The sequence below is a fragment of the Ochotona princeps genome, chromosome 27 (assembly GCF_030435755.1).
Source record: "Ochotona princeps isolate mOchPri1 chromosome 27, mOchPri1.hap1, whole genome shotgun sequence".
Taxonomy (NCBI): domain Eukaryota; kingdom Metazoa; phylum Chordata; class Mammalia; order Lagomorpha; family Ochotonidae; genus Ochotona; species Ochotona princeps.
The window spans coordinates 24207694-24222794 of NC_080858.1; the positions used below are offsets into that span (position 1 = coordinate 24207694).

At 44.9% G+C, this 15101-nt stretch overlaps 1 protein-coding gene across 1 annotated transcript in view; it reads right to left on the reverse strand.

Moving 5' to 3' along the window:
• The window catches only part of ABCD2 (ATP binding cassette subfamily D member 2), a 37164-nt gene extending 22445 nt beyond the window's left edge, over positions 1 to 14719 (reverse strand). Inside the window, exons 1-6 of the mRNA XM_058655848.1 lie at positions 13744 to 14719; positions 11929 to 12109; positions 6015 to 6136; positions 3076 to 3244; positions 2215 to 2309; positions 78 to 223 (exon numbers count right to left, since the gene is read on the reverse strand). Of these exons, the coding sequence (XP_058511831.1) occupies positions 78 to 223; positions 2215 to 2309; positions 3076 to 3244; positions 6015 to 6136; positions 11929 to 12109; positions 13744 to 14661 (1631 nt within the window). The 5' untranslated portion in view covers positions 14662 to 14719. The remainder of the gene's footprint in view (positions 1 to 77; positions 224 to 2214; positions 2310 to 3075; positions 3245 to 6014; positions 6137 to 11928; positions 12110 to 13743) is intronic.
• Positions 14720 to 15101: the final 382 nt, after the last annotated feature.

Below are 15101 nucleotides of genomic sequence, written 5' to 3' on the forward strand. Positions count from 1 at the left end.
ATTGGAAGGGTCTGAAGAACCCGGACAATTCAAAGGTGATATAGCAAAGTCTCTTGCACTGTGCAAACCCGGCCTACCTCTGTGGGATGTAGAACATGTGCTGGGGAGGCGGCTTGTAGAGGACCCCTTCGTACACAGGCCAGAGTCCGCTCAAGATTCTGAAGAGAGAGCTTTTGCCACAACCGTTGGGACCAGTTATCAAAAGGTGCATTCCTTCTTGTACCTAGAGTAAGAGACAAAATTACAAAGTGCAATTGGGCAGTATTTACAGACAACAATTTATAAAAACAAAAAGCCACACACAACTTTCAAGCAACCTAGGATGGACAGGAAATCAAAGAGAATCACAACCGGGTTGAAAACCTCAAGCTGGGCTTTGGACTGCCGTCTGAAGCTATCAGCATAGCAAAGAAACTCCAAAGGAAACAGGCATTCTCAGAATAGGCACAGGCTTTCCAACATTCAAATTACAGTCTTGTAATTGGATATGCACACATCCTGTAAAATGCCCCATGAAGGGAATGAAACAAATAACAGAATTTTTAAATCAAGATCTGTTACATTTTATTCTATTTATTTTACCTATATTAATATTTTGTCACATTTATACTGAATTAAAATACAGCTAAAAGTCAATTGGAGTTGTTAGCTACAAGGCACAGCTCCTCAGAGAGTCAGCTGGGTTGCCTAATTGTGTCCTTCAGTGGCTGGACAAGCTAGCGAAATCCCAAAAGCCCCTGAGACAGAAGATGATACTAATTCTGCTTTATTCACAGACAGAGGGAAGGAGAACAATGCTTAGCCTTATGTCTAGAGATGAGTTCAAACATATCTGTGTAACATGCAAAGAGCATACTGTCAACATATAAAACACATGTTTCATGTGTGGTGTGTTGATTAGCTATTGGATGCTTCTCTTTATCCTCCATCTTATTTGTCACTTAAACAGTTACATGCATTGAGTTACCATCCCAGCCAACAGGATAAAGCAGTTATCTTACTAGGGAATTTAAAAGGTATTGTGGGGCCCGGCGGCTGAGGTCCTCGCCTTGCACGCGCCGGGTTCCCATATGGGCGCCAGTTCCAATCCCAGCTGCTACACTTCCCATCCAGCTCCCTGCTTGTGGCCTGGGAAAGCAGGAGAGGACGGCCCAAAGCCTTGGGACCCTGCACCACGTGGGAGACCCGGAAGAGCTCCTGGCTCCTGGCTTCGGATTGGCACAGCACCGGTCGTTGCGGCTCACTTGGGGAGTGAATCATTGGACGGAAGATCTTCCTCTGTCTCTCCTCCTCTCTGTATATCTGACTTTCCAATAAAAATAAATAAATCTTAAAAAAAAAAATCAGGGCCCGAAGTTCATGAGATGTATTTTTTTTTTACACTTTAGCTTTGGTAATCAAGGAATGTCATATGAAATAAACCATTCTTCATGGAATTAAAAAGTAAATTCTAAATTATGCATCTTCCAGTTATTTTCCTAATAGTAAATGTACTTGCTCAGGAGGTGGCATTGTGTCATAGCACCTAAAGCCACCGCCTGTGATGCTGGCATCCTATATGGGTGTGGGACATGTTTTGCGTGTTCCTGTTCTGATCTAGCATCTTGCTATTGGCCAGGGGAAAGCAGTACAAGTCAACCCACATACCAGGACACCTGCCACTAACTTGAGACAGCAAGATGAAGCTCCCGACTCTTGGCCTCAGCCTGGAGTGAACCAGCAGCTGGGAAACATCTCCTCCTTCTCTCCCTCTCTCTCTAATTTTGACTTCAAAGAAATAGGTACATCTCCTAAGAAAATAAAATATAAGTTACAGAAGAGAATGTGTCTTAACAGAGTTAAACTTACTAATGAACTACATGCTCAAATTTTACTAACTATGTAATAGTATAGGCTTGTATTTTTTTTTCAGAAATCCTTATAAGGAAAAAATTAAAATTTGTGTCCACCTACAAATTTCTAAGGAAATACACAGTTCTTCCTTGAAGTTACCTTGTACAGGCTCTGGCAACAATGCAGCAGAAATCAAAATTCTTTTTTCTCTGCTTTCTGAGGCAGTAACTGCGTCGGTACTTGAACCACTGTGCATACCTGCCTTGATCTGCCCTCATTTCCTTACGTTCCTCCAGGCATTTAACACACGGGCCATGAATGCTGAGCTGCCTTGTGTGAGTGTGATGGCAACAACCGGTAGACGCTTGAATGTCATCTTACTTTGAAGTTCAGCCTTGAAGCCACCACTTCTCCCGCTGGGGTGATTATAGGTACATTTTCACAAATAATTCCATGATCCACATCGATAACTTTTCCTATAAGTAAGGAACAGTTAAAGTTACAAAAGCTACCAAATGTTACTGCTCATGAAACAACAACCTAAAGTGTAATGAAGCATAACAGACAAATTCATTAGAAAGAGAATTCACAGTAATAGGCCATAGAAACAAAAATTAAATAAAGACTTCTATAACTAAAGCAGAGTTTAATATAAATGTATACAATGGACATATCTACTTGGCAAATCTTTCCAAGAAAAATATATTTTACAATAATCTAATGTCAACAGAACTATGATAGCAAAGCTAAAATTACTCTGATGTAACCCAATGATACTTTTTATAATCTTGTTATTTCTCTAAATTCGTCTTTCTCACAGGAAAAAAAGTGCTGCAAACAGGGAATTAAGACATTGAACAACACAATTTCCAGAAATACAATAACCACACTTAAGTTTAGAAACAGGGCAATGAGAAACAAAATGACATTAGCAGTAATTGTTTTAGCTGAATTTTAAAGACAAAGATTTGCTTCTACCATATGTGCAATTTCCAAAAATAACTCTGGAAATTTTTGTCCTAAATAAAAGTAGCATAACATTGATTTTTATGGTAATGCTGGTCACCACTCATCAAATTGAAATCCTAATTTTAGGAATAGCTGCTTCAGTAATTTTGGTTATCTAAATATCAGTCCCTTATAGCCATTAAAAGTTATTTTCTAAAAAACAAACAAACAAACATTGGTTTTGCTGAGAAACACAAAATAGAAAAACGGAATAAAAGCACTTGAGTGTAATACCTCTGACGGCCAATGTGCTGCTGAGGGGTAATTTTACATCAGCCCCTTTCCCACTCTGACTTTCAGACTCTTGAATGGTATTACTCCTCTTATAAATGCCTCTTCTTACTTCATCAAAGACCCAAAACATATTGTACACTCGAGCAGTATAGCCTGCTAATTCAGTGATCTAAAATGAACAGAAATAAAACAGAATTAATATCCAAGACAGACATTTTGATAACATGGAATATAAACTTTTTTTCTTAGAAAGACTTGTTGGGGTTGGTGTACCTAAGGCATTGCGCGAGACACGAGCATCCCACATGGGGACAGGTTTGTGTACCAGTCCAGCTCCCAGCGTGGCCCCGGGGAAATCAGCAGAAGCTGGCCCAACCGGTAGGGCTCCTGCAGTCACTTGGGAGACCCACATGGTTCTGGCCTGGCCCAACTCAGGCTGTGTGGGGAGTCAATCAGCAAGCAGATCTCTCACTGCCCGGTGCTCTCTCTCTGTAACTCTGGCTTCCAAATAGATATGTCATCCTCATGTTTTAATTTCAAGAAAGGGGTTTATTTACTTGAAAGACAAGAACATCGGAGAGAGGGGGAGGGACACAGAAAGAGAATCTTTCACTTGATCTGGAACTGCATCCTGAACTCCATCGTGGCTGGTAGAGACCCACGTGCTTGAGCGTCACCCGCTGCCTCCCACGCACATGAGCAGGAAGCCGGACAGGAACTGAAGCAGCTAGGACTCAAGCTGGTACTTCAGCATGGGTGCCTACTTAACTTACACCACAATACCAGCCCCCCATATCAGCTTTGGGATTTAATATGTAAGATTCTATTTGACGACATAAGACATTAAAAAGCTTACCAAGAGAACAATGCAGCAACATATCAATGCAAGTTTGCTGGGAATTGAGAAACACATGTAAAACGAATCATTCGACGCAAGGTTCAAACTGAAGTATGAGCAGGCAGCCACTGCGTGAGATGCTGGCAACCTGGATCAGCTGTGATCTGAGTCTCAGCTCATGTGCTCCCTGCCGTGTCCTGCTGGTGCAGCCGAGGAGCTGAGGCTGAAGCTTCAAGTGTTGGTCCACACGACCAGGTGACCAGGATGGAGTTCCAGGTTCCTGGCTTCAGCTTGGTACCACCCCGGATATTACAGCTATGGGGGAGTGACACAATGGGTAGAGGTTCTCTCTCTTTCCCTTTCTCCCTGCCACTCTACCTTTCAAATAAATAAGTCTAAAAAAGCAACAGTGGAAAAACAAAATTAAATGTGAAACAAAACAAAATAAACAAACAAAACCCTAAGACCAAAAGTGGAGAGCCGCTGCCAAAGGCTGAGCAGGCAGGGAGCCCGGGGGCCTCCAGGCCTCTGGAGCCAGCGAGGAGAGCAGGTGCTTTCATAGGATTCCACAGCAGAGCATGGCTTTAAAAAGTGAAGAATTCTCTCGAAGCAAATCCAGACAAAACCAAGTCATCTGCCAAGCAGGAAGCAGTCTGAAAGGACTAATGTTCTTCTTGCAAGGACACTTCTCAGAGGGCGGAGTACTTTTATGTGAGATAAAAATTTCATGTTGATTTCTAAGTCATTAATTACATGAGAAAATCAATTTAAAAGACTGTTTCTCTGGACAATCTGGACTATTATTTTTTGGGGAAAAAAGGAAAGTTAGTTGGGTTGCTTAGATTCCTGGCCCTGAACAACTAGTTTTGCTCCTTTCAAACAAAACATCTGATTCAATAAACCAGCGGTTACTGACTTCAAAGTTCTGTCAGCACATCAGGACATTTCTAATTCTTTTATACAGTTTACTCAGGGCTGATCAGTAAACAACTAAATTTATAATGACGCTCCAGCAGTTTATATTGAGATTAAAGTCATAACAGTAGTTCGTAGTGAGAATGAGTGTCGACAAAAATATTGCACACTATCCAAAAGAGAGACAGTGAGTTTAACTTTAGCCACATTGTATCTGAGATCTTATGATTACTCATTCAACAAGTATTCATTAACTACCCACCATATCCCAAGGATTAAAAGGGCTGTTAGGAACATAAAGATGGGTGTGACCAATGCCTGCTTGCAGGATGGTCTGGGGCAGGAGAGAGACTGTACCAAGCCCCACAGGTACCCAGAGTGACCACACAGAATGAAAGGCCAGATGGCACAGTTTTGATATGAAGTTGGTGAGGCTGCATCAATGTGGGATGGGTAAAATGTTTGAGATATGTACTACTCCTAGCTAGCCTGTGGACTAGTACACATGCGTTCCACACATCTGATTTCTCAGTGGCCTGACACAGTCAATGCTCTCTCCAGCCATCATTTCCGTTTTATGTATGAGTTAGGAAAGCTCACCAAGGACATATAAACATGAGAGTAGGAATGTAAGTGAAACTCCTTTGGCTAGAGAGAGAGAGAGACTGAGAGAGAGAGAGATCTTCCACCTGCTAATTCACTCCCTGGATTGCACAGTGGCCAGTACTAATCCAGGCTGAAGCGGGAGCGTCATCAGGGCCTCCCATTGGCTGAAAGGCAGGTGGGGGCGGGGCGTTTGGGCCACCTTGGGCTGCTTCTCCCAGGCTGTTACAAAGAAGTTGCACTGAAAGTGAAGCCATAAGGACAGATAGTAGCTTTAGCAGCTATGCTGACAAAGCTGCCTTCCCCCTTAAGAGAATATTTAAAATAATCTCCCCAGGAGTTATTTGAAATTTAAAAACAAGTATGTAACACTCTAGACAGAAAAAGAGGAACAAAGCAAAGAAAGGAGATTAGAAGCAGCGTGTTCAGGGAGCTGCTGCCGGTAACCATGACACCTCTTGGCACTGCTTCTCATAAAGATAAGCTTGCACACTACCAAGGACACCTGGGAACGTGCGTTTTGCTAGAAGGACACACATGGTAGGTTCTTTCAATGAAAGCGGCAGCCAGCAATGCGCGCTACCTCTTTGTAGGAGGACATTATCCTTTCAATGGCGTCGGCGCCAGAGGCCAGCAGGTTGCGTGCAGTGGTGAAGGCTTCTGTCCGTTCGCTGACCATCGCTTGTTTGGGACCATCTTCGAGATCTAAAAGCAAGTCACAAAGTATTCCGTTTTTTCAACTCTCTGATTTTATATAAACTACGCTCTAGCTAAAACAACCACATATTAATGTTTCATTAGTATGAGCAGTTTTCAGAAATGTGGAAAACACAATATTTGTACCAGGTTTTATTAAACTTTCATTGTTTTGGAAAGAAAGTTAGGACAACTAAATCTGCAGGAGCTGGACGCTGCTTTTATTTAATATTCTTTCAATCTTTTATACTTCTCACTCTCTGGCCTACCTGTGTCTGGGCAACAAAGCACTGCGATCTATGACGCGAGCACCCGTTCCTGGCGTGCGCCTCTCGCGGGTTAAGTCAGCCGCCCTCAGGCTGTGCACCTGTCTGCCTTTCTCAACCCTCCCGCAGCCTCCAGGCCTGGTCCCAGCTACACAGCAGCGCCTGCACAGTGCTCACATGCGGTTCCTTCAGACTTTGACATACTCCCCTCCCTGTGACGTCTCTGTCCCTCTTCTTCAAGAATTAATTCCTCAGCACACATTTCCCTGAAGCCTCCTGTCTGTCCCTTCTACTACACAACAGTTTCCTCGCGGGTTAAGACTGTACGTTTTATTCTTTATTCCTGGTGACCGCACCGTGTTTAGCAGGCGGCGCTGTGTAACAGGAACTGAACAGACGGCTGCGTGGATGTATGCCTGTGTGAAGACATGCATGAACATTGCAGAATTACAGTTCAGAGTCACGAATGAAAACAAGCTGGAATCCAGATTCTACAACTCAATGGGAAAGCAATAGGATCAGCAAGGTGATTATCCTCCCGACAGCTATTTTTCCACCTGTATATTCAGTGAAATACTAGTACTGTCAATTATTTCTCCTTAGGTTAGAAGGATTAAAAGCAAAAAATAATTGAAGTGTTAGCTAAATACATGGCCCACATTAAGTGCTATTTATTAGCTACTATATCTTCTTTTTTATTATTGATATTTATCCTCCCAATTTCTGACATGTTCTCCAAAATTATGTTTTCTAGATAAATAGAAAAAGATTTATTTATTTTTACCAGAAAGGCAGATTTTACAGTGATAAGGAGAGACAGAAAAAGACTCTCCCAATGGCTGCAATGGCCAGAGCTGAGCCGACCCTAAACCAGGATCCAGCAACTTCCTCTAGGTCTCCCATGAGTCCCAAGGCTTTGGGACAGCCCAGGCTACAAGCCGGGAACCAGATCAGAAGTGCAGCAGCCGGGATTCAAACCAGCGCCCACATGTGATGTCAGCACATGCAGGAGGAGGATCAGCCAGTTGAGCCATCACATCAGCCCCCCCATCATTATTTTAAAAGTTCTATCAATCTAATCCACTATATGGTTCCTCTGTAGATCATTTCCTTTCAAATTAGATATTGTAAACTAACAAATCAGCAATGTCAGAAGTAGCCATTGGCCCATTTTGATACTTATTGTTCTGATTTATCTCAAAGGCTTTCTTCCCAAAGCAACACAACTATGTAATTCATTTATTACCATATATTTTTTTCTTGAAAGATTTATTTTATTTTCTTTACAAAGTCAGATATACCGAGAGGAGGAGAGATAGAGAGGAAGTGGAGCTGCCGGGATTAGAACCAGCGGCCACGTGGGATCAAGGCGAGGCCCTTAGCCACTAGGCCACGCTGCCGAGCCCTATTACCATATATTTTTAACATTACCTGCTTACAGAGAGCTCAGCTAATTTTGAAAGTGATCCATGAGTACTAAAAGGTAAACGAATCCAATAGATATGTACTAAACACTAGATGTATAAGAAACTAGGCCAAACACTGTGGAACCAGGTTCTTTGTTTCTGGAGCGTAAAGGTTGGTAAGAGAAACAGAAATTCTTAAACTGCTAGTTGGGGGGTTACACTAACAATCAATACCATTAGATGCTTCTTGCTGTTACAGACAAGTGCTCCCTGGAGGAGTAGGTTTTGCCGGAGGCTTTGAAGAATCCATATAGTTTCACAGAAGGGAAACAGTATGTGGCAGCACTCAGATGGCAAACAGTCTGTCTGGTCGCTGCGGTACCGGTTGGTGTCAAGCGCTACTGGAACCATTGGGAAACCACAGTGAGTTCGCGGGGACCTTTTAAGCAGAGTCCAGCGTGTCCCCTCCTGGTCCCATGGTTAATCACAGGTCTAAAGAACTACCACCAGGTCTCTTGAAGTCAGTCCCTTTGGAGAAGGGAAGAAAGGGCTGCCGAGTACTGGTCCCAAGGATGAAAGATGTGTTGAGACAAAGAGACTGGTATCAGCATGTGGATGCTTTTGAAGACATATTTAGATGTGTGATGGCAGAACAGTAACACACACACACACACACACACACACACACTTCCCAGTCCTCAGCAAACTACTGAAACACTGAACTGCTGTGTCAGTGAAAACATTAGTAACAGCACTCACAGAGGATGTCAATGATGGTCTAAAGCACTTTTTTTTATATAAATTTGGATTAAAAGGGATTTAAACTGTGTTTACAGACAGGCTGTACAAACAAGCAAAAGCATTAGCACAGAAGGACTGCTGTTTGATAAGCAGTCATTTCTTTCATGTTGCAGATCATTGCCGTATTGGGTTTTCCCCATGTTTTAGCAGTAAGCTCACAAACAACTCCCCACCAGTTTTGATGTGACTTATTCGCCTGGCAGTTCTAGGGCAGGTACTGTGTGAGCATTACCAACAGTAGCCAATGCCCCAGCCTCCATGACAAGACCACAGTCTTTACTGTCAGCCACAGAAGTCCATGAAATTAAAGCACTCACCAATTCTGTATCACAGAGTAAAACTTCTTTTTTTTTCATCACTAATTATCTGAGCTCTTCTGACAAAAGGTTATCCTCAAGGATTTTGCAACATACCTATTTACTGCCATTTTTGATACTAATGTGTGTATTAAAAATTGACCAGATCTCTTGTTATTTCACTGGAAAGGTGAGAAAGGATTTTAAAACAAAGGTTATCATTATATTTTACCAAAAGTCCTAGAACTGTACATTGCAAATAGTAAATTATACCGTAAATCATGGACTGTAGCTAAGTGTATACAAATGTCAGTTCATAACACAAAATGTAAACAATGCAGGAAGCTACCAAGAGAAGGGTATCCAGGCACTCTCTACTCTTAGCTAAACTTGCATGAACTTCTAAATATCTTAAAATCCTCTAAAAATTTTGTATTTTTTTAAAAGTTAACATTATTTCTCTGTACTCTTTCTGAGTTTATTTCTCTCCATTTCTCTTTTTGTTATCTTTGTAATCTTAACAGATCTCAGTAAAGCCTATGGCTCTAACCCCACCATACTGTTCACAAACATCAGTGCTCAACAATGGAAGACATGAATGTGAAATGCAAAAACAGTTGAATTTTCTGGAAACTAAATAAGAATAGTTTTCCGTCTTGATATTTATGATCAAATATTTCTTAAGTAGGACACAGGACCACTAATCAAAGAACACAATACATACATTGTACCATGTTAAATCATGAATTTCTCTTAGATATTGTTAATAAGATCAAAGTGCAAAATAGAGTACGGAAAAAGTATTTGAGATTGTGTGTATGTGTGTGTCTATGACTATCTGACAAAAGGGGCTTTGCATAACACATAAGCACGTGCATGTTAAACTGGTTTTAAGCTGAGCAACAGCTTCCACACATTTGGTACCAAGACGCTCCTTGGTTGCTGGCCGTGCAGCATAAAGGAGTGAACAGGCAACCCTGAGCAGGGATTCAACGGAGATGGAAGACAGAACTGTGGCAGAGGAACTTGCCTTTGTTGCAGGAGGAGAGAGGAAACAGTATGTAGCATGAGAGTGCTCTAGAAAATCTGTGGAAATGGATTTCAAAGACTTTGGTGCCAAAAATCTTGAAATACCTTTAAAACTTTTTTTTTTTTAATAGTATGTGTGAGGGGGGAGGAAACTGGGGAGGGGATTAGGCAAATCCCACAATCTATGGAACTGTATCATAAAATGATAATAATAAAAAGAAAAAAATTTAAAAATATTACTATGTGTTTTCCCTGAAGTTTAGGAAGACTTTATCTGCGTATATACATACGAACATTCGAAACACATTCCATAGTAACCTTAGCTATTACAGAACACTTTGAAGTACATTTACAAAATCAAATTACACTGTTCTGTCTCTGAAATTCTTGCACTGCGTTTTCCGTTTTAAAGTTTCCTTTGGAAAGAAGCTTTAGGGAATTCTTGGCCTCAGTTGCATCTCTGTGATAACTATGGCTGTGACTTCACGTTTTAGTGTTATGTAACATGGCATAGTCATGGTATATTTAGGATTTGCTTTTATGGCTCCTGCTAGTTTGCCTCCGACAAGGTTGTTAGATTACTGGTCTACATTGTTTACTTCTTCCTGATCACCAGGGGGTTCATTTGTCACCATTAATAGCTTCGTTTTCTCTCCTCTCTGCCGAATCCTCCAGGGTTTTCTATAAGATCAGTGCAGCCAAGCACTGCTAACAGAACAACACCAAAATCTTGTCATAATACATGTTAAAGAAGAAACTTTAAACTGAGTGGTACTTTTTGAACGAACATCTGGTGATTTTGTTAAATTTGTTCGTAAAACTATGCTTAAAATCACTGGTTTTTTTTTAACATGGTTTGCTTTCTCTAATATTCTTTTGAAAAAGTAGCTTATTTTACTGTGATGGTCTAGTGTGTAGGAACAACTCTTCATCTTTAACTTCAAACAACTCTTCATCTTTAATTCTACACCAAAATTACCCACAGAGCAGTGTGAGTGTTGTTGTGTCATTCCTGGTGCCTCCTTTGTTTTCTAGGTAAAGACTGTTGCCACATGTCCAGGGAAACATGCCCTGGACAGTGAGGCGTTTCTGCTGCGCGGCCCTCCCGGCATCTCTCACAGCGGCTTCCGCAGCCTCATTTTACAGACGCACAAACTGAGGCTGAGTGTTCTCTGATGGGAGCAGCAGATCCGGGAGGGAAAGGCGGTGCCCGAAGCCTGGCTGAGCTCAGGCTGCTGGCAGAGCCCATGCTTCGGTCCAGCTCCCTGGACGCTGAGGCCAACTCTGTGATATTTTAGGAAGGGGCGTGTCTTTTGGGAGAAAGGTAGAAAATGCTGTTTCCTCAACGAATTCCCTCTGTCCCTGCCAACTAACTTCTCCAAGGATTATACAACGTCTTGGCCTTGCCTCTCTTGCCCTTATCTTTGTTCATTATTGGAAAGGATGAAAAACATTGGTAAACGCTGATGAGGCAGTGCCAGGATGGAATTCAACTCCCACAGCTTGACAACTCCTGACACCCAAGCACCCAGCTCCACAAGAGATTACCACATTACCCGAAAAGTCAGGGAGGCCTCCCTGCGTGGGCAGTTTTAGGAGCACTCCCTAAAACTGCACGCAGCCAACCAGCTTTTCAATCAGATTGGGACAAATCCAGTGACAAAATATTTATAGATCAAAGCAATGGGAGGAGCAGGGCCAAAGTTGACCATCATGCATGGCTCGAACTGTTTCTCGAGATGTGTTTTGAGGTCATGTGAACAGAACCATCTATCCAAAATCACTCAAGGTCAGCCCCAGAGACCCTGCATGGGAGAGCAGGAAGTAGCTCAGACATGGAAGGGTCTTTGGAGCCACTTGTCTCCTGTCTCCGTACTACTGGCCATGGCAAAGGAGGCCGTGGGATCTGACCTTGAGGACCCATGCTTTTCACTCCCACAGAACCAGCCCTGACACCTGAGAGAGGACGGGTGCCGAGCACACACGCGCTCTAAAGACCGTACCGCCATCTGCAAAGCCAGTCGCCGTGATGATGGGCACAGCCACCATGACGAGCCCGCAGCTGCTCCACAAATACTTCATGAGGAACTGCTCGATCATGGTGTACCACAGCCTCTTGGACAGGATCAGGTTCATCTGGTCGGCCAGCGCCTGGTAGCTCTGTTGCAGCTTCCTCATCTCCACCTGCAGAGGGAGATGGCAAAGGATTCAACGCCGGACGCCTGCAAGGAGAGGCTGCATGCGCAGATCTTACCGGAGCGTCTGATCAGTGCTATCTATGACTTGGAACGATCACAAGATTCAGACTAACATCAGAATTAATCCTTTTTGGTTATTTTTGGTTATACCTATCTGATCTGAAAAAAACCTCACAATACTCAGTGAACATGCTAGGTATAATAGGACGAAGTTAACTGACTCACAGTTAGGATTTCAAATTATCCTAAAATGTTAAAAGTAAGTGACATTCTATAATAGATGATTCAATAATGTTAGAGCCACAGCCACATCACACCAAAAGTATCTGGAAATAGACAAAGGACACCCTGAAGCATAAATTCTACTTTTGAATTCTTTCAGTTTACTAAAATATGTGTTTTATGCAAATAGCCTACAGCACACCCTAGACGACCTCCCTGGGGTTCTGCGGTTTTAGAATGACAAATCAATAGGATTAAAGCAGCCAGTGAGACTAATTTTCAAGTGGAAGTCCTAAATGTGCTCTAAATTTTCTTCAGGCTAGCTCTGTTCTTCAAAACAAAACAAAAAACACCCAATGAGAATAACTGTGCATTAAAATTAAGCAGTTCTGCCCGATGTGTTAACTCAATGTTTCATTGTCAAGTCATTTGCATCAAGATTTCAGAAGCACCCCCTGAATGTCCATCACAGTCAATATTCTGGAGTTACTGCCACGTACTGTGAGTTTACGTAGCTAGGCTAATTCTTGCTTAGTCTTGAAAAGCCTTAATATTATTTTTCAAAATAATACTGTGGATTTCCTTTCCTCTCAGGGCAACTTTTCCTTTCATTTTAGCTTTTTCCTTAAAGCTAGGCAACATTTCTTTTAAAGTTTGTGTCACAATATGGTACTAAATATGAACTGTGAGTACTGGAAATGGTGGCTGGTAAGACACTGGGCTGTACTTTCTCGTTGGTCAGACGTGCAAACTTGTCAACATATTCTCCGATATGGAAGCTGGGTGTCTCCATCCCCTGGACCACCAAGAAACCAGGGCTAGCCATAGAAACCAGGGCTAGCCACAGAAACCAGGGCTAGCCATAGAAACCAGGGCTAGCCATAGAAACCAGGGTTAGCCACAGAAACCAGAGCTAGCCACAGAAACCAGGGCTAGCCATAGAAACCAGGGCTAGCCATAGAAACCAGGGCTAGCCACAGAAACCAGGGCTAGCCATAGACAACTCAGCCCCCCATGAGCTCCTCTTCTTGGGGCAGCCCTGTCCTCCCCTGTTCTGCCATAACCTACTTCAAATGCCAACCACCTCCAGCATTGAACTTTAGGGAAACGCTTCTGGGATCTTCGTGAACACACTTGATCCAAGTACCGTGTGTGTGTGTGTGTGTGTGTGTGTGAAAACGTTTACTCGGGAAACTTCAGAGAAGTTTGCACTCTCCCGTTCACTACCAGCTTGTGATGGTGGGGGTCAGCAAGCCTGCTTTTCGGTGCCTTTGGGAAGTCAGAGGTCTGGTGAGGCTACCGAGGGGGACTCCGGTCTCGGCACCACCGACGGCGAGTGTGGCACGCGGGACTGCCTGCCTGCGCTCACTTTCACGGCCGCCTCATTTACACCCTTACCTTGTGTCCCCTGTAAAAGGCAATTTCTTCCCCGTTGGCTATAATCCTGGAATGCACGTACCGCAGGTAGCCTTTCCTATGGGCTTCTTCGGCCACCAGTTTGCCAAACCTGGGCGAGCAGGCTCTTAGCACCTTGGCTGTGGCGTACACCACCAGTGCCGCCAACACGGTGGGGCCGATGGGGCTGGCCCCCCTGGACGTGGCTGTCCGGATGAGGGTGTAGGATGTGAGCATCACGTCCAGGATGGGCTTGGTCAGATTGGAGTACAGGTGGGCCACCGACTGGGAGAACATCGTGATGTCTTCCGTCAGGGACTGGTCAGGATTGGCCAGCCTTCCGTCCATGTGGATCACCTTGTAGTAAGTGTGATCTGCAAAGTAGGTCTCGTGGGCATGTTCCACCAGGCGGGTCCTGAAGGCCAGGGCCAGCTTGCACTCCAGGTACCTGATGGCGCTGTTGACGAAGGTGGCAGGGATGGCGACCATAAGCCACTTGGCTAACTTAATGACAAAAGAGCGGGACTTCTTTTCCACGATGCTCTTCACGATCTGCCCATCCAGCCCGGCCACGTAGATGGACAGAAACGTCCTGGAGACCAGGGCTACCGAGTGCAGGCACAGCCACCCCGTTTCGGCGGTCACAAGTTTGGGGAAAAGGATCTTCCGAAGGGCCAGCAGCTGTCGGAAGAAATCCGCGTTCACCGCGGGTGACGGCTGTCCGCCCCCGCTCACGGTGCAATGCGGTGTGTCCCTGGCTGCCGCCGTCCTACCCGGGCCAGGGGCCCGCAGGCGCCTGTCCAGCACCGGGTAGAGCCTCTTCAGGGCATACGCCGCAGCGGCCAGGCAGGCAGCCCTGCGGACGGCGCTCGACCGGGGCCACCTCAGCCGCTCGGCCGCCGCGCCCAGCAAGGCTGTCATCTTCCCTCAGGAACCTGCACCGGCTTCGCCCGGAACCCCCGTTCAGGAGAGCGTGCCCGGCGGGGACGCCGCGGGCAACCACTGGTCCCCAGATCCCCCCGCCGCCCCGGCCGCCCGGGCTCACTGCGCAGCATCCGTCCGCGCGCAGCGTCCCCTGGCAGGCGCCGGCCCCGCCGCGCCCCGCGCGCCGCGCGCGCCCCGCCCGCCCCGGCCCCTCATTGGCTGCCGGGCCGCGGGGACCGTGGCACCACAGGCCGCTGCGCTCGGAACCTGGAGGAGGAGAGCGGGAGCGCCGGGGCTTTGCGCCTCACTCACGGGAGCCGAGAGTTAAACGCGTCTATTTTTGGAGAGGTCGGTTCCCGCCGGGCGCCCGCCCCGGCCCACTGAGCATGCCCCGCGCCTCTCGGGCCCCAGTGCGCATCCCCTGGAGACAGCCCAGC